This window comes from Ovis canadensis, chromosome 2 (assembly GCF_042477335.2).
Source record: "Ovis canadensis isolate MfBH-ARS-UI-01 breed Bighorn chromosome 2, ARS-UI_OviCan_v2, whole genome shotgun sequence".
Taxonomy (NCBI): domain Eukaryota; kingdom Metazoa; phylum Chordata; class Mammalia; order Artiodactyla; family Bovidae; genus Ovis; species Ovis canadensis.
Genome location: NC_091246.1, coordinates 64693641 through 64717419, shown reverse-complemented (window position 1 = coordinate 64717419; position 23779 = coordinate 64693641). Strand labels below are relative to the sequence as shown.

Sequence of the window (23779 nt, the reverse complement as noted above, 5' to 3'; positions counted from 1 at the left end):
AATAACTGACCTAAATTCTAACAGTTTTGATCCTAAAGTGCCGATTCATAATAGTTTAACACTCATCTCATGGTTCTCATGTGAATGTTTAGGAATGGAAATGAAAAAAAATAATACAGCCATGCAAAGTCTATAAACACGACTAAAGTTCAATATCAAACATTTCCTAATAATCCCCCTTTAGAATATCTAACTATGGCTTAAAAACCCAATAAACAAGTGGAAAGTCTCCCTCTGTACATGGCTTTTATTATTTACATAATACAATATAGCATCAATGCTGAATAGCATGATTATGTGCAATACATAAATATGTACTATCTGTACACATCTGCAAATCTAACTTTAGAACTAAGGTACATAAAATTGAAAGCAAAACTGAATGCTTTAAGAATAAAAGTAAAAACTAAGACTGAACACTGCAATAAATCAGAAGTAGTGCCTCGTGTACATACTTAAAACTATTTACAGATGAAAACAGGCATTACCACGACACTAATCTAACTATACTCATTTATATATAAAAAACACAAGTTTCATACATCACAAAAAACCTTCCATTATAACACAGAAGTGATATTACCAGACAAGCATCAGTGAAGTATACTGCCTCTTCTAGTTGTTATTGTACAATGCTGTAGATAATGCAGCCCATGCAATACACCCAAGAACACTAGAGTCCTACACCCAAGTACAATTAATATAAAGCAGCCCTCTGCAAGTGGTGCTGGATACCACTAAGAAGTCTACTGCAGCCATGTTGGTTATGATTTTCCATGCAGAAGGGTACAGTTACATTAAGAACTGAAGTCTTTAAAAAAGCTTTAAACATTCTTTCTTGAACCAAAACATTCAACAAAATATGCACATGAAAAATTAACTATTCAGATACCTTTGCAAACTTAAAATTCAGATGCATGTTACTCCATAGAGCTGCTGTATGTGAAAACCAAATGTAGTTTTAATTTCTTCTTGTAAATAAATTAATCCTAGTGCAGTTTTGTTCTACACATTTTTAGCAATGAGAGTAATGCAGACACTGTCTGGTGCAGGCCAGCATAATAAGCTTCAAAGATAGCTCAAGACCCTGTTGGCTTGATGCATTTTACTCTTTAACCAGTTAAACAATGTGTACCTTTCACAGAATGTCTTGACAATTTTTAGAACACCAATTAACCAGGCTTACATATGGCACCAAACACTGGTTTCATGGAAAGGTCTGATTCTTTTTATAGCTTTCCTCCTGCTTCCAAGGAACATGTGGAAATTAACAGGGTGAAGTTTAACTATGGTAGAAGTAGACTGCCAGTCCTTTTCTGGTGTACCATTTCTTTAAAAAAATACAGGCACATAACACTAGCCAAAGATTATACCTTGATTACATTTCCAAAGGCAGATATGCTGCAAACATGCAGAAAGGTATTTCACTTATTTTGTTTGGCACGAAGGAACTAAATTTTGTCCTTGTTATCTGTGTATTTCAATTTGCTGTGCAGATTTTCATCCAATTTTATTCAGGGGAGGGCATATACATTTTGTAGGGCTGTATCTATCCAATTCTGCCTGTAACAAACACCCAAACATCCTAAAATATCAATTATAAGACAGACAAGTGTAAAGTAAAACTCTGGAGAACATCAAAGGAAAATGGCCATGCATCTGCTCTTTAATGTTTTCCTACGGTATATTAAAATAAAAACAAATTATCAGTCTCTTCACAAGTAGTAATTTATATTCTCTGAATTTTTTCAGCCACAACAACTGGATTCTCTTTTCTGATTTTTGCTGCAGCTTCTGCTTTGTAATCATATGGACAGTTGTGCTTGTCAGAGTAACGGTGAAGTCCACAAAATAAATTTCCACATCGGCAGTCAAACCCTGTACATATAAAAGGAAGTAGAGTTATTTAGGAACTTAAAGCAATTAGAAGAAACAAAGCATAAGTCAATATAGGAAAGGAACCAGATTTTCATGACTCTCTGTAATATTAAACCAATTGTCATTTTAAATTGTGAAAAGTGTTTTCAACCTCTTCTGACATGGTGAGAAATACAAGTAACTATCTTCCATAAACTCTGGTAGATATCAAACACAACAGAAAAATCACAAAGCTCTGGAGTCAGACTGAACCGGATTTAAATTCTAGTCCTACTGTATACTGACTAATAATGTTTCTGCACGTGAAAACTAGAAGACAACCACATACAGTTCTGAGATTTAAACAATTAAAAAGTATCCAAAACATTTTGTGTCTGACTCAAAGCAGGTGATTACTGTTTAGTTCAACTACCTCTCCCCTAGAACAAAGGAAAGAGTCAAAAGAGATGAAATTTTTACTAATCCTATAAAGGAAAATAATTCAGAAGGTCTGAAGTCAGGAAAGGGTTTCATAGGATTAGAGAGACCAATGGAAAGCAAACTCAACTTCTTCTCACTGTCCCCTTTCCAGTCTACTGTGGAAACCTCCTATTCTTGAAAGTTGGGTGTTTTATGTTTAAGACTAATTTTGAACTGTGGTCTTGGAGGACTCTTCAGAGTCCCTTGGACTGCAAGGAGATCCAACCAGTCCATTCTGAAGTTCAGCCCTGGGATTTCTTTGGAAGGAATGATGCTAAAGCTCAAACTCTAGTACTTTGGCCACCTCATGCCAAGAGTTGACTCATTGGAAAAGACTCTGATGCTGGGAGGGATTGGGGGCAGGAGAAGGGGACGACCAAGGATGAGATGGCTGGATGGCATCACTGACTCGATGGACTTGAGTCTGAGTGAACTCCGGGAGTTGGTGATGTACAGGGAGTCCTGGCGTGCTGTGACTCATGGGGTCACAAAGAGTCAGACATGACTGAGTGACTGAACTGAATTCCATAGGGAGTAACCAGGAGCTCTTGAATACCTGTAAGGCCAACTTTCTTTCTGCACATGAAACACCTGTTCTTCTTTGGTTTGGGCAACTCAGGAGCTTTTTCTTCACTTTGAGAAGTACTGGGCTGAGAAACTGAAGGACTGGGCTGAGTGACAACTGAAAAAACAAGGGTAAAAATTAGAAGTTTGTCAACTGTTTGGCTGACAATTATCTAGTAAGTCAAAAACTAAACAGTAAGACTCTTCATGAAAATGTTTAAGCCCGTCTTGAAAGAAAACATATAACATGTATTTTAAATAGAATCTTTTACTTTATTATCACTCCACTTAAATTCCATTAAACTCACTTTAGGACTGGGAAATAAAATCCTAATTCTAGGTTTTAAAGACCTGAGAGATGTGGTCATCTGCTTAGTTTCCACACTGCAAATACCTAAATGCAATCTTCTTAATTAGGGCAGATTCAAATTCATTACTACTCAGTAAATAAGGCTGCCAACTTCTGAGGTACTTAGCTATAAAGTCATTTTGTTTTTACACTGGAAAGTTAAAAGAAAAACTGTAGATAAACCCAGTAAATTTTGACAAGTAAAACCCAAATCATTAACCTCTAACTCAGACTCTAAAATTTCACAATTATTGTATCATTTTAAGAAGTCCTTTATATCGTCTTATGCAGGAAACATGGAAGTCTTTTTAAAAAAAGAAAAAAACCTTCTTTTGAAGATTAGCAAACACTGTCTTTAGGACAATATACCTGTGAAGCTTAAGGATTCCATAGGCAAAACAAGAATTTTTACAGCATAGCTTTAATTTACTTTGTGATACTTAATGAGAGATATGACCTACTTTTAAAAGTCCGTTTCTCCAGGTAAAAGGGATCTAAGTTTTAAGTTCACTCAAGACATCAACAGAATTTGTCAATATAAAGATAAAACTGCAGATAACTGTGAGTTCATATTACCTCCAGGTTATTTAAAACAAAATTTAATTCTACCTTTATAAAATTAATATTAATCCAAATCCCAAGAACAGCAAATTGATGCATAAAATACTAGAATTACTGCCTAAATAGGCCAGCATTAATACTATCAGCATAAATCCAAACTCTATAGCAAACCAACCGGTTTAATAACAACTTACTGAAATTCTCTCCAAATTTAGAATTCATTTACATTAGTGATATATCCAGTGAAATTAACAGTATAATATTAGACCACCGGTAATATTCTAGCTATTACTTATTCCTAACAATCTACCATGGCAACCCTAATGTATTGTTGTGATGGTATAATGGAAGGACAGTCTGTGGAATAGTCTAGGGGAGGTGACAGCCATTTTCCTGGCTACACCTGAAAACTGGACAGTGGTTCTTGGTGGGGGTGCGAGTAGTTGAGGAAAGAAAAATGATACAGAACAGGTAGAGCAGCAAAGTGCATTCAGGTGAAGAAATAATAAATGCACAGAAATAGTTACAGATCTAATCCAAAAAAGTACTGTTTCAAGATTTTGTTTTTTAAAAAAACAAAAACAAATGAAACGGAACGACACTAATTTGGTCAGTTTTTCATCATAAGGATGGAACTTTAAAATACCAAATATGGATTCAACCCCCCAACATAAAAATTTTCACCTTAGCTTTATCAATCAAGACTTACATGGTTCACATAAGCTTGGCTATGTAACATTAGCAAAAGCAAGCTTCCAAAGCAGATTACATATCTCACTAAAGGTTTTAACACTGTGTCCCAAATAATAAACTGATCAAATCAACTGTGTGCACCACCACAGAGTATGCAAATCACTGTTCCAGGGTCTAGCAATGAAAAGTAAAAAAGTCAACCTGACAACAGAGCACAACCAGAAGTGCTTTCTTTAATGTTAAGTTCAGCATAGACTCAGTCACTATTTAATGAAAACCAAAATGCCATTCCACACTGAGTTTTAAACTCCCACAGGGATCCCACACTTCAACTTGAAAGCTTCAGTGTTCAATATGTTCTTTTGAGTATTTCCTGCAGTATTGACAATATCCAAGACTAAAGAGTTAACGCTTTTGATTATTTTTTTCTCCATGGCTTTGCAATTCAAATTTCTTCTGTTTATGAACAATACCTTCCTTCTTTAATGTTTAGATACTTCTAAAATGTAGTGGTAACCTACCTTTTAAATTCATTAAATTCTTGACATTTCCAGCCTTCACATGATAAAAGTTTACTGATTTATAGGTGCAAAGGTAACGGGGGATGGGCAGAGAAGAGATAAAGAATCAGATAAAAAGCATACCTGGCTCTGACACCTCTGTTTTTGGGGTAGTTACTTTGTCCTCTCTTGAAATGCTCATTTCTGTCATTTGCTGAGTTACAGGCAAGGCAGCCACAGGCATATTTCTATTTGAGTTCAAGCAAACATTTTTTAAGATGTTAAGGGTACTTCTTGGTGAGATAGTAAGTTGTCAGTTCAACATATATATATTATTTGTAGCATGATCAAATGGAGCTAAATACTCTAAAAAGGATGCCCAGCACAAATGTCTGAGAATAAGGAGAGCGATCTGATAAATGGCTCATCAATTCAAGCCTGCATATTTGTATAGGCTACAGTGTTCCATCAGAGCCAACTAGAATTTAAGGGCAAAAGGGACAACTTTGCCAGAATGCCTTATGTAGCAGCACAATAATCTGTACGGCCTCATTCTCTATAATCTTCACACCTCAATTACAAGAAAAAGCACAGCATTCTCAACACAGTATCCTTTAGGCTACTCAGCAGCAGTGCTTTATTATACACATCTTTACTCAATGACCTACAAGATCATATATTAAAGGACACTGGAATCCCCAATTGTGCAACACATGTAGATATCTAATATATTAACATCATTATAATATATATAACACACCATTATTATTTATTAACATTCATAATTATGTCAGTCATCTTTATTTCCTCCATGCATTATTATAAATACTCAAGAATGTTTAATCGTACCTTGATTTTTCAGATGTGCTGCCAGCAGCACCTTCACAGTTGTTTAAACTAGCGTCTGCTCTTTGTACAGACGCAGAATCTGAGGTAGGACTATTGGAACCACTAGCTGTCCCTGTTTAAAAAAAGGACTGGTAAGAAATGAAGCAACAGTAGAAACACTCATTATCAAAACTATTAATAAGTAACAAATACTTGCATTTAATTAGGTTAGTGACTTAAGCACTTTTTCACTGTGCCGCAGAATCTTACACTTAAGTGATATCCAAACAAAAAAAAAAAAGTCATAGCCAATAAAACCTCAAAAAGGGAAAAGAAAAAGCTAAAAGATGCTTGTAGATGTCACTCATTCCTCATATAGTCATTCCAAGAACTTGGTTGTTGCTTTAAGTTTCAAGCTTTTCTCAGGTCTTCTCTCCTTGGACTTTCAGCAATGATTCTCAGTCTGAGGCCCCAATTTTGGTTGTATTTTGCAGCCACCAGTTCTTCAAATGTGTTATTTCTTGGAAACAACTTACCCATTGGGCTCATTCTGCCACTATTCTGCTGCCTCTGAAGATGTTCTTTGTAGCAAACAGAACACATTCCATTTGTCCTAGGATTTCCATAAAAGCCACATCCTGTACTACATAGCATGGGCCCTGGGGTCTGGTTAGTCTCCTGAGCCATTTTTCTGCTACAAACAGAACAAAATAAAAATTTTAGAAACCAGAATTTAGTGGGGGAAAAAAAAAGAAAACCCACACAATCACTAAATTAGTACGATAGTCATCATTTATCTTTGTCATTTCTAACCACTGCGTTTGTCTCTAACAAAGGACTAAATTGTGTTATTAATCTTTAAAATTGGCTAAATTATGAATGTTTTGTTGCCTTTATAAAACAAAGTACGTGAAAGGAACTGTTTTAGCTTGATAAACAATCATCTATCATGACTTGACATTTTTAGGACAAAAAAATTCTATCATTAAACATTAAAATTTCACCTGTCACTGTTTAATTCCTGAAAAGGTCACCCTTCCATTGTTTAATTCTTTATAAACACAAAATTATGTTTAAATCAATTTTTCTAACTGGTATCACTTTTTGTTCTACACTACAAGCAGATCCTTTCAAATCATCAAAATTAACTGACTCTTCATAGCTACTAGTGGTTCTTTAAACTAGTATATGGAAGCAGCTCTAAAGGTTTCTTAAAACACCTGAACATACTGGGCCCTTGTAATTAATTCAATTCTGCTGCGGGGCAGAGCATGGGTACTCTTAAAATGCTTCAACACCTGAAGCATACAGGACACTGAGAAGAGAGCTGGTAGATCATCTAGCTCTTCCTGTTGCCCTGGCACCAAAAAGTGACGCTCTTAAAGAATTCAGAGGTCAGCTGCCTAGGAAATTTCTTTTGTTCTACATTTGACATGTGAAATCTGGGTGTAAGTATACTTTAAAGCCAGTGCCTAGAAACCTGCAAAGCACAAATTATCAGCCACAGATTTCTTAACCAACAGCTCTATTAAAACTTGTAACAAGCGTTTGTCTTCCTCATTGCCAGAAAATAATGAAACTTTTCCAAGCTCAATTTCAAGATAGCAAAGTAAAGCAATATACACAATCTTTAATAATGGTTAATATTCAATGCTAGGTTACCAAAAAGAACTTAATATAACCTTGCTATTCCAGAAGCCTTCTTAAAATTAACACAAATACAGTAATGTTTTGCTAAATTTAGTAAAATTTGCTGAGTTAACAGAACATAAATTTAAATATTTTAAAACCCTGGAAGGTTTCCTTGTCACCTAAAATTGTGTATGAATGTACAGAAAGCATATTTGGGCATTTTATCAAAGGGAGATTGTGTGTAATAATTCTGGTCATTGTCGTTTACCTGTACCTAAACGTTGACAATAGAGGTGACTTACAAGTTATGAACATTTCAGGTGCATATAGGAAAGTACTTCCAACTAGAGCTTGTTACTTCCTAGAATTTCATGTTGCTTTTTTCCAACCAGCACAAACTAAGATACTCTCTTTAGGGAGTTATCATAAAGTATTAATAAGTACTAACCAAAATTCCACAAAGAAGAGGACTAACCAAATTTGATGTGTCCTGAATCCTGACAATTCTCCCAACCATTTAAATGATAGTAATCTTTCCCTTTGTTAGCAAAAAGACATATTTCAAGCTTGAAAATATTTCAAGCCAATGAAGCTTGCATGGAAATTGACCAATATTTGCAACTTACTTCAGACAACAGTACTAATTTAGTTAACACTATCTCTTTAAATAGTAAGTGGAATTCAGCTGACTCATTTTGGAGCAGGGTAGTGTAAACATTTCAACATTACTTAGGAAGTTTATTGATAAACACTTTCAGCTGAGTTTTTTAAGAGTTTGAGTATGTGCAAAAAAATACATTGTGCATTTATTTGCATGCCCACCATGCAAAATATGTGAATCTTTGCCCTATGCAAAAAGGAGGGCCACTCCTGGAAGTCCTCTTAAGAATTATGCTTAGCTTACCTGCTATATTAACTTTTGCTATCATCTGACAAGTGGCTTAAAGAGTAAACTGGCCTAAAAGTCAACTTACATTAATACTAACCTGATTCTAAAAATCTTTTGTTTGTATAAATGCGGCTGGGGATCTTAACCTAATGATTTCACATGCAAAGTATTCCAACTTTCTTCAGAAAAACACATCTACCTTCAATTTACATAAATAGCCTCCAAACTGAGACATAGGGTATTAGCCTTACACATGACATCTCATCTTGTAGACTTTTCTCCCCCTAGAAAGGCAGCTTTTAAATGCCATCACAAGTGCACAGCTTGCCTTAATATTTCTCAGAAGCTTAGATCACATGGGCGGGCGCTTCAGCCTGTCACAAGGCTGCAATGTGACAGGCTGAGCTGGATGGAGGCTCTCACATAAAGCCTAGTCAACAGGGGCCTCTGAAATCAGCTTCTATTTATATCTCAGAGGCTGCCAACTCCTACACAACCCCAAGAACTAAAGATGCAGCACTTGTATATCTAATATAAGCAAACACAACAAAAAGATGCCATTAGGGTTGTCAGTTTTTTCTGAGGTAGGGAAGGAGAAAATCTCAAATCAGAAATGCAAGTATCACCAAAAACTCAGACACAACGGTCAGAGTTGTTTTATAAAACCCAAGCACAACGAAGAGGCAAAGATAGAAACAACCCTCCTGTTTAGTGGCAGTTTTTAGGTGGGTGTGGGGAATAAGTTGCCCTATTTGTGTAAGTTTACCTATTTGTATTTTAGAAAAAAATACAATACCATTATTACTTAGCATCTTTAATAAAGTTGTTAGAAACTTGAGCATTCATTGTGTCAGCTCTATCAAATATAGGATGAACTGTACCTGTGTGTATATATACTTTACAGTTTGCGGCCTCCTCTAATTCATAGCTAAAAACCAAAACCCCAAAAGACAGAAGCATGTAACTGAAAAATTCTCCAGCCTCAAACAAATAAAAAAGGCTTTTACAACTATGTGAATTTAGTTCTCTCAGGTGCACAAGACGTTAAGAATGGTCACCTTACCCGGAGTTGAGACTGGAGTTCTAGTCTCTAATCTACCTCTAACTAAGCCAGTGACCTTGGGCAAGCCCTTACTCTCCAGATCTTCGTTCCCTCTTGCCAAATGGAGAAGATTACTGTGATTTTAAAGGCTCCTTTTCAGGCTTAATACAGAGCCTGAGAGAGAGAGAGAAAACAGGGACGATTAAAACATCTCTAGAGGGGGACATTTTTAGAAAACTTGAAAAAATAAAATTTCAGTATTTTCACCAATTCAGTTCTGAATCCCTGCTTTAAAAATAAAGAGTAAAATAAAGATTCATTTAGTTTTTTAAGAAAGTCTGTAAATCACCCAAAGGCCAAGTTAAAGAACATCGGCTCTATGACCTATATACTACTACTGTGTTCTTAGACCAGATTAATAGGAAACATTTAGTCAATAAAGATAACCCAGGTCTTTCACAGATCCACGGAGTGCGTGCAAAGAAAGCAAAAAATTTCACGTTCATCAGCCTAAATGCACGAAACAAAGGGGAAGGTGCTCCATTTCCTTCATGAAAATAATCTCCGGCAAGAAATGCAGCAACCTCGATAAAACCGAACCACCACGGATAAGTCCCTATCGCCCAACGTCCCAGGAAATTTTAAAACAAGTTCGAATCCCACTGGTCCTCCACCCTTACCCCCATGCCCTTCCAAGCAGAGGCCTCGTTCAGGAAAGCCCAGCAGGGCCTTCTCCAAAAACCACTGAGTCATGCAGAACAGCAGTTCCGTAGGCCAAGCAGGCCTCTCACCCTGCCGGTCCCTCGCCGACCCCCGGCCCCGAAAGGGTCGGAGGAGGCGGCGAAGGGGGGTGCGGCGGGCAAAGGGTTGGGGGCGCGGCCGTCGCCACCGCCTCTTTGTCTTTCCCGGTTCGGCGGCCCAGGCGGGACGCCACCGCAGAAGGCGGCCGGGATGGATTTGAGCGAGGCCCGGAGCTCGAATCTCCCCGAGGCCGCACGCCGGGCATTTTTTCTCCGACCGTGAGTGTGCGAGCGAGTCCGGGGCACAGGGAACCGGCCTCCGGTCACGACGACAGGATGCCGCCTCCGTCTTTGTGCTTCCTGAGCTGGTAGGCGGGCTCCCCTCCCCCTGACGCCGCCATCCGTGGGCCGCTCGGGCTTCGCCGGCTCGCGGCGCCTAGTCCCCCACTTCCACCCACGGCCCGGCACCAGCAGCCGGGCGCCTTCCCCTAGCCCCGTGCTACTTACTCTTCGACTGCGGGAGCCGGGCTCGCGCACGACGCCGGCGAAGTGGGGACCGGGCCGAGCCCTCTGGGAGGGGCGAGCCGGAAGCCCTAGAGCCGCCGCCGCGGGCTGGAGCCGCAGGCGGAGGTGGCGCCGCCGCCGCCGCGGGGTCCTCCTTTGTTCCCGCAGCAGCCCCGAGCGTGGCCGGGACACGCCGGAGCTCGGGAAGTGGGGGGAGGGCAGCGGTGGGGGAAGCGGCGGAGGAGGAGGGGGCGGAGGGAGTAGAACAGAAGGCCGCAGCGGCTAAGGCTGCTCGCTGCGCTCGCCCGTCGTCGCTTCACACCTCCACCGGCCGCGAGTTTGGCTGACTCCAAGCACGAGCGGGGCACGCGCAACTAAGCCCGGGGACCGCAAGGGGCCGCGAATTGCGCTCTCTGTCGCTTCGCTACCGCCGGGGAAGCTGTGCAGCTCCCAGAACGACGAGCCCCAAACGGTGATGCAGGCAGGTCCGCGCTCCGGCCGACTGACGCGTTCTCTCCGCCCCGCGATGGAAAGAGAGAGGGGGCGGGGTCTGTGCGTCAGCGAAAACCCCGACGGCGGCGGCGGCGGCGGGGAGCGCCTTGACGTCACGTGCCCAACGCTGCGCCTCTGCCTTCAGTCACCCGGCCGGGGAGGCGGGGCTGAGCCTGACCGCGTTGCTGTTGCGCGGAGCCTAGTTACTGGCCCGGCTGCCGGCTCCAGGGTGGAGCTGGAAAGAAATAGTCCTGTGGAGGATGCGTTTCTATTTTTAGCCCGATTGTCCGCCCTAAGCTTTTCGCCTTCCGATTTTCTCAGTCAAGCCCGGTTTTTGCCCTCTGAGTTCTTACGCTTTGTCTAGAGTCTTTGGCAGACATTTCCCTTTCTTCCTTATTCTTCCTCCTCACCCACCCATCCAGAACGAGTTAGAAGGATTTGGTTCGAGATGAGAAAATAGACCGCTCTTTGCTTCTGGGTCTTCCCGCCTGTTTATGAAGCTCCCAAGTCCAGTTCCCTCACACCCCTTTCGATTCTAAAGTCCAACCTGAGCATTGCCCTGATGCTACCGGGAAGGAGTGGGGCAAGGCGGCGCTCGCTCGCTTCCTCGCTCGCCCAAGGTCACGGGTGGTTGTGCAGAGTCAGGAAAGGCTCGCCGGACTGGCTGCCAGCCCTCGGCCCTGGCGTCACGGTTCTGAACAAACTGTTTTGGCCAGCATGTAAAATCCCTGGAAATCGTCTATTCCAGCAAAGCCTCGTGAACTGGGAAAGCACCATATGTTTTACTCTAGAAATGAAGCTAAGGGACAAACAAGCTAGACCTAAGGGAGAGATCAATAAGGAGACGCTGTAAGAGGAAGTTCAAGAGGGGGCAATTCAGAAATGAGGCACATGCTCCGACTAGTTTGAAAGGGCGAGTTAACCAAAAACACTGAGAACCTTTTCAAAGCACCAACAAAAAAATACCCCATTTGCAGCTGGCCTCGCCAGGTGAATTTTGTTCAACTCAAAAAACAAACTTAGTAAGACAGAAAGGACTTATGAAATTTCCTGGTAAATAATAGCCTGATGGTGATTGCAGCCATAAAATTAAAAGAGGCTTACTCCTTGGAAGGAAAGTTACCAACCTAGACAGCATGTTAAAAAGCAGAGACGTTACTTTGTCAACAGAGGTCCATCTAGTCAACGCTATGGTTTTTCCAGTATGGATGTGAGAGTTGGACTATAGAGAAGGCTGAGCTCCGAAGAATTGATGCTTTTAAACTGTGGTGTTGGAGAAGACTCTTGAGAGTCTCTTGGACTGCAAAGAGATCCAACCAGTCCATACTAAAGGAGATCAGTCCTGGTGTTCATTGGAAGGACTGATGTTGAAGCTGAAACTCCAGAACTTTGGCCACCTGATACGAAGAGCTGACTCATGTGAAAAGACCCCGATGCTGGGAAAGATTGAGAGCAGGAGGAGAAAGAGAAGACAGAGGATGAGATGGTTGGATGGCATCACCAACTTGATGGACATGGGTTTGGGTGGACTCTGGGTGTTGGTGATGGACAGGGAGACTTGGCATGCTGCGGTTCATGGGGTTGCAAAGAGTCGGAAAGGACTGAGTGGCTGAACTGAATGAAGAAATAGAAACGATGTCTGCTGCTAAGTCGCTTCAGTTGTGTCCGACTCTGTGCGACCCCATAGACGGCAGCCCACCAGGCTCCCCTGTCTCTGGATTCTCCAGGCAAGAACACTGGAGTGGGTTGCCATTTCCTTCTCCAATGGATGAAAGTGAAAAGTGAAAGTGAAGTCGCTCAGTCGTGTCCGACTCTTGGTGACCCCATGGACTTCAGCCTACCAGGCTCCTCCATCCATGGGATTTTCCAGGCGAGAGTACTGGAGTGGGGTGCCATTGCCTTCTCGAGAAACGATGTTTAGGGCGTGTAATAGTCATTATTAGAGGGGAGTGGGAGGTCCCTTCCTTGTTTCCCAAGCTTGCTGATCAGAAAAATCACCTGGACTAATTGGTTCAGTTAAGCCTCTCAGTCCTTTCCGACTCTTTGCAACCCCATGGAGTGCAGCATGCCAGGCTTCCCTGTCCATCACCAACTCCTGGAAATTACTCAAACTCATGTCCATTGAGTCGGTGATTCCATCCAACCATCTCATCCAATGTTGTCCCTTTCTCCTCCCGTCTTCAATCATTCTCAGCATCAGGGTCTTTTCAAATGAGTCAGTTCTCATCAGGTGGCCAAGGAATTGGAGTTTCAGCTTCAGCATCAGTCCTTCCAATGAATATTCAGGACTGATCTCCTTTAGGATGGACTGGTTGGATCTCCTTGCAGTCCAAGGGACTCTCAAGAGTCTTCTCCAACACCACAGTTCAAAAGCATCAATTCTTTGGCTCTCAGCTTTCTTTATAGTCCAACTCTCACACCCATAGGTGACTACTGGAAAAACCAAAGCTTTGACTAAGTGGACCTTTGTTGGCAAAGTAATGTCTCTGCTATTTAATGTGCTATCTAGGTTGGTCATAACTTTTCTTCCAAGGAGTAAGCATCTTTTAATTTCATGGCTGCAGTCATCATCTGCAATGATTTTGGAGCCCCCCAAAATAAAGTTTGACACTCTTTCCACTGTTTCCCCATCTATTTGTCATGAAGTAATGGGAAACTGTTTACTTTTAAATAATCAGCTAGACCGCTCTCTTGTAGATAGTTTTGGTTGTTTGGGGTGGAGCTCAGAAACTTGCATATTTAAGTGGTGCTCCAGGTGATTCTTTAAATTTTGTATATTTGGGAGGATGCTGTCTTGTTGCCCTGTGCCGAAATTTCCAAATCAAACAGTTCTCTGCCAGAGTAAGCAGAATACCTAGAACATAACTGAACGTTTTCTTTACAGTTTAAAGTTTTTCAGTTCAGTTCAGTCACTCAGTCCTGACTCTTTGTGACCCCATGGGCTGCAGCAGGCCAGGCTTCCCTGTCCATCATCAACTCCTGGAACCTACTCAAACTCATGTCCATCGCATTGGTGATGCCATCCAACCATCTCACCCTCTGTCATCCCCTTCTCCTCCCGCCTTCCATCTTTTAAAATTATTGCTGTAAGCAATTAATGTATTAGAGATAGAAGTAGTTTCAGACACTGGTCCCAGGACCATTGGAATTGACTTTCTTGAGTAGACAGTTTATTTTATTTTATTTTTTTTTTTACAAATCCACACTTTTATTTATTTTCAAGAAGTTTAAATTCTCGAAGGGTACAGCATCACACGAATTCTGTGTCCAATGGCCTTAGCAGGAAGGTTGCTTCGGAATTTAGCACGAACCATGCCACTGTTTCCATGAGCTCGAGTGATCTTTCCGCAGATTACTCTGGTTTTGTTAGGTTTTCCACCAGGAGTTACTGTGTTGTTCTTTGCTTTGTACACATAAGCACATCTCTTGCCTAAATAGAATTCAGTTTCATCTCGAGCATATACACCTTCAATTTTCAGGAGAGCAGTGTGTTCCCTTTGGTTCCGTAGACCCCGTTTATAGCCAGCAAAAATTGCCTTGGACCACAGCCTTCCAGACATATTTGTCGTTTTAGAAGTCCCGTTCCCAGCAGGCCTTCACAGGGTCCAAGATGGCTGAAAGAGACCAGCCTTGAGTAGACAGTTTAGTAAAAACTTAGCAGCTACCATTTACAGACCATTTTTAGGGCTAAGTATTTTCCGTTTAGGATTTCATTTAATCCTTACAGGAATTCACTGGGATAGGCACTGATATATCCATTTTTACAGATAAGTGGATAATGCCTAAAGAGGATAAGTGACTCCCTTGAGGCACTGAAGGACAGGGAATCAATAGAGGTGGTTTTTACTGAGGACAAAAATAACTTGGAGATTTTCCCCTTCCCCCATTTTAGTTATTAAAAAGTGAAACAAGATAATCTCTGATGATGTGTTATTGAAAAAAAGAAAAAAAAAAAGGCAAGCTGGTTATTTAATAATGTATTGTGTAGTATATGTTATGTAGCACTCTCTGATAATTTGTCTTTTCTACCAGCATTTATGATTTTCTGTATGAGACTGTTTCAAACAGGAATATACCTGGAATTGAGCCTAGTTCTTAACTACACTAGCCCTTTTCAAAGTATAGTCCTCAGATCAGCAGTATCAGTACCACCTGGACACTTGTTAGAAACAAAATTTCTCAGACCCCACATTGGACCTGTGGAATCACAAACTCTGAGTGAGATCACTTTGTCCAATCTGTTAAAATAGGTTCTCCATATGATTCTGATGCATGCTGAAGTTTGAGAACCACGGAATTACCCCACCATACTATAGGAGATCTCTGAGATGTTCACACCACGTGAAGGGAAAAAGTGAAATTTTTTTTTTTCTCATATTACTATTACTGGTGTAACAGATTAGGGGATATGCTTCTAAGGAGTGTTTTGTTTTTGGAGTTCTGAATTTTCTATTGGACTATAAGGACAAACTGTAGAACACCAAATATATGATAGAATGCTCTTAGTATAGGGTGCAAAAGGGCTGTCACCATGCTTGTTAGAGAAGGTTGAAACCAGCCTCTGCAAAAAAATTACAGGGAAAGTGGGGCATGCTCTAATTGTGGTGTTATTAATTGATTGTTGAAAAACACCTCTTGCAGAATTTCATTACATGGGACATACCAAGTGACTCGTACTGTGTGTGTGTTAGTCGCTCAGTCATGTCTGACTCTGCGACCCTGTGGACTGTAGCCCAGCAGGCTCCTCTGTCCCTAGAATTCTCCATTCTTAAATATTCCTTGAAAATAACACTGAATTATATTGTATTCATTTTTTCTCATAAAGTGTTATGCACACTTACTACATTCTAGGTACCCACTGAACTGGGTGCTGGAATATACGTTGGTGGGAAAAATTGATCTTACCCTTTTTGTCCTGGATCTTTCTGTCATATTAGGGAGAAAGACATCAGCAATATTATCACATAAATATATAAATATGAGGAGAAGGCAATGGCAACCCACTCCAGTACTCTTACCTGGAAAATCCTAATGATGGAGGAGCCTGGTAGGCTGCCGTCCATGGGTTGCTAAGAGTGGGACACTACTGAGCGACTTGACTTTTACTTTTTACTTTCATGCATTGAAGAAGGAAATGGCAACCCACTCCAGTGTTCTTGCCTGGAGAATCCCAGGGACAGGGGAACCTGGTGGGCTGCTGTCTATGGGTCTCACAGAGTCGGACATGACTGCAGTGATTTAGCAGCAGCAGCATATAAATATGAACTGCTAAACTCTTTGAAAGAAAGATACAGAAAGCTATCGGAGCATACTGGAAAAGGGCATGGGAACCCTCTCCAGTATTCTTGCCAGGAGAATTCTATGGACAGAGGAGCCTGGTGGGCTACAGTTCATGGGGTCACAGAGTCAGACACAACTGAGCGACTAACACACATGGGAGCATATAACCCATGACAATGGATGCTGAAACTCACCCAGATCTGAGTTCCATTGCCAGTCATCCCCATCACCAGTCATCCCCAATCACAATGGAACGAGGCATACTTCCTTAATGTAGTTGGCTATAGCAAACTGGCATGTCCTATGAGAAAGCTGAAACAGTTTGTATTCTACTTAAAAATTCAGGTAAAGTCATTATGAGCTCACTAATATTTTTCTTTGCAATCTAGGGATGAGCCGAAAGAGGATTAATAATTGGAGAAGAGCAAATTAAATTCAGTTTCTTAGAAAGTAGAAACTGACATCCTTTAAAAATAGCAATAAAAATTATTAGTCCAGTGTAAAATGTAAAAGACCTGGAGTTCTTTTAGTTTGATATGTAGCTTTCCATTTTGGAATAAGAATTGCTTCTATGGCATAATTGTAGTACTCTGTCATGGCTATCACATTTTTTTTTTTTCCTTCTGTGCCTGAGTAGAGCTTGGTGAAGCACAAAATCTTTGCTGGGGTTTTAAAAACCATTAGTTGTCATTTGATATTCACATGGTATCCTGCTGTCTCCTTTCTTCGCCCTTTCCCAAATCTCAAAGATCAAGGTAACAAGACTCAATTGTATTTTTATTATTTTTAAAATTGTATTTATATTATTCTCAAGATAAAAGGATTTAGTTTTGTATTTAGAGTGATTTGCTGTGAATTAAATATTAAGAGAACATACCATTATTTAACTAAACATTTTCCTCTTTTATAATATTAATTAAAATATCAGTTAATCCAATGGATTGCTTTTAGACTTAGCTCAACAAGTGACTGAATATTTTTCCCCAGGAAAATAATCCAGCAGGTAGAAATTTAATTATTGTATAGACATTTTGGTAATTTTAAAGCTGTAATTATTTACAATGAAAAAAACTCGATCTAAGAATCTTCAAAAAAGTAACATGAATGGCTTACCTAATTAGAGAAGACTTTCAGACGCAATCTAGAAACTGTTAATATCAGTTCAGTTCAGTCACTCAGTCGTGTCCAGCTCTTTGCAACCCCAGGGACTGCAGCACACCAGGCTTCTCTGTCCATCATCAACTCCTGGAGCCTCCTCAGACTCATATCTATCCAGTCAGTGATGCCATCTAACCATCTCATCCTCTATCATCCCCTTCTCCTCCTGCCTTCAACCTTTCCCAGCATCAGGGTCTTTACCAGTGAGTCAGTTCTTTCCATCAGGTGGCCAAAGAATTGGAACTTCAGCTTCAGCATCAGTCCTTCCAATGAATATTCAGGACTGATCTCTTTCAGAATGGACTGGTTGGATCTCCTTGCAGTCCAAGGGACTCTCAAGAGTCTTCTCCATCACCACAGTTCAAAAGCATCAATTCTTTGGCACTCAGCTTTCTTTATAGTGCAACTCTCACATCCATACATGACCACTGGAAAAACCATAGCCTTGACTAGATGGACCTTTGTTGGAAAAGTAATGTCTCTGCTTTTTAATATGCTGTCTAGGTTGATCATAACTTTTCTTCCAAGGAGTAAGTACCTTTTAATTTCATGGCTGCAGTCACCATGTGCAGTGCCTTTGGAGCTCAAGCAAATAAAGTCTGTCACTGTTTCTATTGTTTCCCAGTCTATTTGCCATGAAGTGATGGGACTGGATGCCATGATCTTAGTTTTCTGAATGTTGAGTTTTAAGCCAGCTTTTTCACTCTCCTCTTTCACTTTCATTAAGGGGTTCCTCAGTTCTTCTTCGCTTTCTGCCATAATGGTGGTGTCATCTGCCTATCTGAGGTTATTGATATTTTTCCCGGTAATCTTGATTCCAGCTTGTGCTTCATTCAGCCCGGCATTTCACATGATATACTCTGCATAGAAGTTAAATTAGCAGGGTGACAATATTCAGCCTTGATGTACTCCTTTCCCGATTTGAAACTAGTCTGTTGTTTCATGTCCAGTTCTAACTGTTACTTCTTGACCTGCATACAGATTTCTCAGGAAGCACAGAAGGTGTTCTGGTATTCTCATCTCTTGAAGAATTTTCCACAGTTGGCTGTGAACTACACAGTCAAAGGCTTTGGCATAGTCAATAAAGCAAAAGTAGATATTTTTCTGGAACTCTCTTGCTTTCTCCATGATCCAGAAGATGTTGGCAATTTGATCTCTGGTTCCTCTGCCTTTTCTAAATTCAGTTTGAACATCTGAAAGTTCTCGGTTCATGTACCGTTGAAGCCTGGCTTGAAGAATTTGGAACATTACTTTGCTAGTGTGTGAGATGAGTACAACAATGAGTAAACATTGTTTGGTATTGCTTTCCTTTGGGATTGGAATGAAAACGGACCATTTCTAGTCCTGTGGCCACTGCTAACTTTTCTAAATTTGCTGGCTTATTAAGTGTAGCACTTTCACAGCATCATCTTTTAGGATTTGAAATAGCTCAACTGGAATTCCATCACCTCCACCACCTTTGTTCATGGCGATGTTTCCTAAGGCCCACTTGACTTCGGACTCCAGGATGTCTGGCTATAGGTGAGTGATCACACCATCGTGGTTATCTGGGTCATGAAGATCTTTTTTGTATAGTTCTTCTGTGTATTCTTGCCACTTCTTCTTCAGATCTTCTGTTTCTGTTAGGTCCATACCATTTCTGCCCTTTATTGTGCCCATCTTTGCATGACATGTTCCCTTAATATCTCTAATTTTGTTGAAGAGATCTCTAGTCTTTCCCATTTTATTGTTTCCCTCTATTTCTTTGCATTGATCACTCAGGAAGGCTTTCTCATCTCTCTTTGCTATTCTTTGGAACTCTGCATTCAGACCGGTCGGTATAGCTTTCCTTTTCTTTTTTTGCCTTTAGCTTCGCCTTTTCTCAGCTGTTTGTAAGGCTTCCTCAGACAACCATAAGCAATTTTCATGACTATTTGATTGAACAGAAGCCTTTATTTTTTATGGAGATAAAAACTTAAGGTGAAGTAAATTGGTGAATATGCATGCATTTATATTTATATCTATTGCTGTGGATATCACCTTTTTTAGATACAAGGTACTTTGATCTCAAGAACTTTAAGAAATCTTTGTGACTGAACAAACAAACTAGGTATGGATGTTGTATGTTTTGAATCTCAGTAAGTTATATGTGGGACTAGTTCTGAAATGACACCTTGGAGCATATCATAACTTGGACTTATGGGGGTTGGGTTGGCCAGAAAGATAGTCAAGAATGGGGTCAGTGATTTGGCAAGTACACCACAGCAACTGGAATGGCATAAAGCTCTGGCAGTGGCAAATGGTACTAAGGCCCTAGCTATCAGGCCACAGAAAAAGATAACAGAATGTGAGTGGATACCATCAGATAGGCAGAATTCAATCAGAAGACTGGTAAGAGAGAAATGGGTAGGGTGGGCCCTTGTCCTGGAAGAATATAAATTCTAGGCAGAGAGCCAAGGCAAGTGCCTTATGCTTGTATAATATTTTTCATTTACAGTGTATATTTGAAAGCATCGATTCAATAAATTCTCACAACAGCACATTGAGGTAGGTCAATATTAATATCTCTGCTTTTGCAAGGGAATTGACTGAAGCTCAGAGCAAATTATGTGTTCTGTCCCATGTCATTCATTTAGTGAGAGTCAGAGCTGGGAATTTAACTCTAGCCTTCTGTCCCTTGGTTTTTTAGTTCTGCTGTCTCTCCAGAAGCATTTCCTTTTTTAATTCACATCATAATTATGTTTCCCATTATAATGTGAACCACCCTTATATATCTTGTATATCATTCATCTCACCCAAAATTGCGACCTTAATATAAATTTTTATTAGATCATTTCTTCCAACCTAAAAAGATGACTCCTAAGTTTCATTAGCTGGTTCTGACTTCTCTATGCAGCTTGTAAGTGTAGCATTCCTTACATCTAGGGCCTGAGCACTTTTTAAGAAAGTAGATAAATCTTACTGACTTTACTGACCATAATGTTTCTTTCCTTCCTACCCTCTCTCCCTCCTTCCTTCTTTTGTCCCTTTCCTGCTTTCTTTCTTTCTTACTTTTGAAAAGATAATATGCATAAGATGCTTAAGATTCATTAGGACAGTGTCAACTACAATGTGAAGTCCTGCATCATTTCTCTCCCATCCGGAAACTAATGACCATAATGACAGTAGGTAATGTTTGTTAGGCACTGATCAAGTGCCACGCTTTGCTGTAAGCACTTTATCCATGTTAGTATTAGCTTAATTAATCCTCAAGAATTAGAAAGTAGGCACAATTATCATCCCCATTTTGCCAGTGTGGAAATCGTCAAAGGTTACCCTGGTACTGGACAATCGAGCGGACTTCTCAAAGGCCTGGACAGTGAGGTGTTACCCCCAGTACAGTGGAAGGGAGAAGCAAAACTCCCACCAGTGCCCAGTGTCCACAGCTGCCAGTCAAGAGCTGCTGCACATTTCCGGCGGGGAGGGCGGGGGGTCCAGCTTAGAGTGAGCATTTCCTCAGCTTTGCCTGGGACTTTCCCAATTTTAGCACCGGAAGTCCCAGATCTCAGTCAGTTCCTCAGTCATGGGCAGTCCTAGCTGGTTGGTCATTCTAGTCTAAGTAGTATTTATTGTGAGGAAAGTTGAGGGAGTTCATACCCGGAGCAGGTGGGTGGCTGATCTACCTCATGGTCATCAAGGAGTTTGGCAGGACTTTCATCGTGAACTCTAGCAGTGAATATCTTTTTGTAAACCCAACTGTGTAAGGTAAGATCAGGGCTGCTGACTTACCCTCTCCACCAGGTCAGTAGGGTACCCCCTGTGTGGCAGAGAAAGATAAAAAGGGTAAGAGGCCTACCACTTGAGTTGCATTCTGATATATCAGGGCACAAAGGATGCTGATGAGGAACCAAACCAAACTCTCTGACTACAAAAGTTCTTATCCTTTTTGACTTTTAATGTCGTGCAATTTAAATATAATGTCCTGCTTCTACTCATAATAGGCCTACAAAATATTCTACTCTTCTTTGTTTCACCTGCAGTCAACAATCTAAGTTACTTCATTATCTATGTTGCAGAGATTTAGGGCTTTTTTTGGGTGTGTGATCTGGAATTAGTCTCATTACAACAAAGATAAAATGTCCCTTTAAGTAAAAATCAAAGATTGCATTTTTTTTAATAGTCTGGCAGTCTTAATATATTTAGAGTTACAAACAGAATGACTTTTCTTGTTGTTGTTAACTCATTTCAGTTCAGTTCAGTTCAGTTCAGTCGCTCAGTCGTGTCCGACTCTTTGCGGCCCCATGAATCGCAGCACGCCAGGCCCCCCTGTCCATCACCATCTCCTGGAGTTCACTCAGACTCACGTCCATCGAGTCCGTGATGCCATCCAGCCATCTCATCCTGGGTCGTCCCCTTTACTTACAAATTGCAAAAGGGATCAGAAAAACAGTCATTCCTGTTTCTTGCTGGATAGTGGGTGCCAAGAGTGGGAACAATGAAACTATGGCTTTCCTTTCAAAAAGAAACACAAGACATATGCTTGTTTGGTGAGATTTTATAAAGCTTGCCATAAAACCTCATTTGAAAATTGCCCCACCTAAGAAATCGTGATAAAAGTGGCCTGTTCCCAGAAATTCAAGTAAAAGAGTCAACCTGTTTTTGCCTCATATCAGTTTAGCTCTGGAATTGTGCTTAATGCAGCACTAAGTGACTGAGGGAGTGACATCGTTGACCAAAACTACACTTGACAGAAGTACAGTAAAGCTCAGGGCTATAGTGCAAAGCCATTGATTTTGCAACAACTGGTTTCTTTTCTGATCTAAAACAAAAGTGATTTTCATCCAGGGGATCTAATCTACTAATGGCGTTTATCCTTCAAGAATCATCATTTTCCTTGGAACACGCCATCCTATGTAATCCGAGCAATAAGAACATCAGAAACTGACTGGTGGGAGATTGTGGCCCTGAAAACACTGAGGGCACTTTGTCCCCAAGACAGGGGCCACTAGGGAGGGAGAAGATGTTCTGAACTCTAATCAGACAAATATATTACAAAATTTCCACCTCAGACTTTCTCATGGAAGAACTAAGAAATTATGTATTACCTTTAACTTGTTTTTTTTATTGAAACAGTGGACTTTCTGATTCTCCTCAACACATGCTTATTGACCATTGACTCCATAACTTGCAGCTTGCCCCTTTCAGAGCAACATCAAGGATGACCTTGCCTCTTCCCCGTAAGAGCTGATGTCTTCCTGGCCTCATCTACTTCTCTCATTCTTCATTGTTTGGCTCCTGCCACTCTGACTTCCTCACTCTTCCTCAAACATGCCAAGCTCTCTTGCTTCAGTGCTTTCCTACTTACTGTTTCTTCCACCTGAATAGCTCTTTTTCCAGGTGTTTCACTTTATTGATTCCCCATTTAAAGGTCACCCTCACATGGGAATCCTTTCCTGCCTACCACATAAGAGAGCACACACACTCACATTCATATGTGTATACCCTCTTACTATTATTCTCTTACCTTATTTTACTTTTCTTCATATCCATTTCCTATCACATAGAACATACATACATTTATTTATGTCTTTATTAAACATCTTCTCCCACTATCATGTAAGCTCTGTGAGAGGAGAAAGATAGTCTCTTTTGTTTCCTGCTCTACCCCTTGTGCCAAGAACAGTGTCTGGCACCTTGTAAATATCCAGCAAATAACTGTGGAAAGAATGAACAAGTGAAGAGGTCAGGTAGACCGCTCTGTTATTCACACCCAGGAGGTCAGTCTAACTCAGTTTTTTAATGCTCCTAAATCTTGAAGATCATGCATCAGATTCTAAGCTACCTCAGAAATCTTCAAGGTCAACAGTTTTACTCTGTCCAGCAAAAGACTTTGGGCACAGGGAGGATGATCAGTTCTCTATTTCTCCCTCACCTCTTTTCCTATTTCCATCAACTACAACTCTGCTTTTAGCAATTTTGTAGGCTCAGTAGTAAAGAATCCACCAGCAATGCAGGAGATACAGGTTTGATCCTTGGGTCGGGAAGATCCCCTGGAGAAGGAAATGACAACCCACTCCAGTATTCTTGCCCAGAGAATCCCATGGACAGAGGAACCTGGTGAGATGCAGTTCACGGGGTCAAAAAGAGTTGGACATGACTGAAGCAACTAAGCACAGCACACAGCACATAGTGGACTTCAACAAAAGATACCTTATAAATATAGGATTTCTTGAGCTAAAATACATCAAGCAA

General features: G+C 40.7%; 1 protein-coding gene and 1 pseudogene across 2 annotated transcripts; both read right to left on the bottom strand.

Annotated features, from left to right (window-relative positions):
- Nucleotides 1–229: 229 nt before the first annotated feature.
- ZFAND5 (zinc finger AN1-type containing 5) lies at nt 230–11760 on the bottom strand. Of its 2 annotated transcripts, none has more exons than XM_069576360.1 (6): nt 10643–11760; nt 6369–6526; nt 5854–5965; nt 5149–5252; nt 2894–3019; nt 230–1878 (listed from the first exon to the last, which is right to left on the bottom strand). In XM_069576360.1, exons 2-6 carry the CDS (start codon nt 6517–6519, stop codon nt 1730–1732), a joined length of 642 nt encoding a protein of 213 aa, XP_069432461.1. In that variant the 5' UTR covers nt 6520–6526; nt 10643–11760; the 3' UTR covers nt 230–1729. The 2 variants fall into 2 exon arrangements, with proteins under 2 accessions (XP_069432461.1, XP_069432462.1); XM_069576361.1 differs by having other exon boundaries at nt 9417–11143.
- A 2540-nt stretch (nt 11761–14300) lies between these two features.
- Nucleotides 14301–14754, bottom strand: LOC138434564 (large ribosomal subunit protein eL33 pseudogene; annotated as a pseudogene).
- Between the last annotated feature and the right edge of the window lie 9025 nt (nt 14755–23779).

Excerpts from the sequence above, each read along its gene's own strand:
- ZFAND5 (XM_069576360.1), bottom strand. The coding sequence starts at position 6,519 with ATGGCTCAGGAGACTAACCAGACCCCAGGGCCCATGCTATGTAGTACA. Across the intron at positions 5,253-5,853 it reads AGCACATCTGAAAAATCAAG|AAATATGCCTGTGGCTGCCT; the intron begins GTACGATTAAAC and ends GAACTCAAATAG. Across the intron at positions 1,879-2,893 it reads AAAGAAAGTTGGCCTTACAG|GGTTTGACTGCCGATGTGGA; the intron begins GTATTCAAGAGC and ends TTATATGTACAG.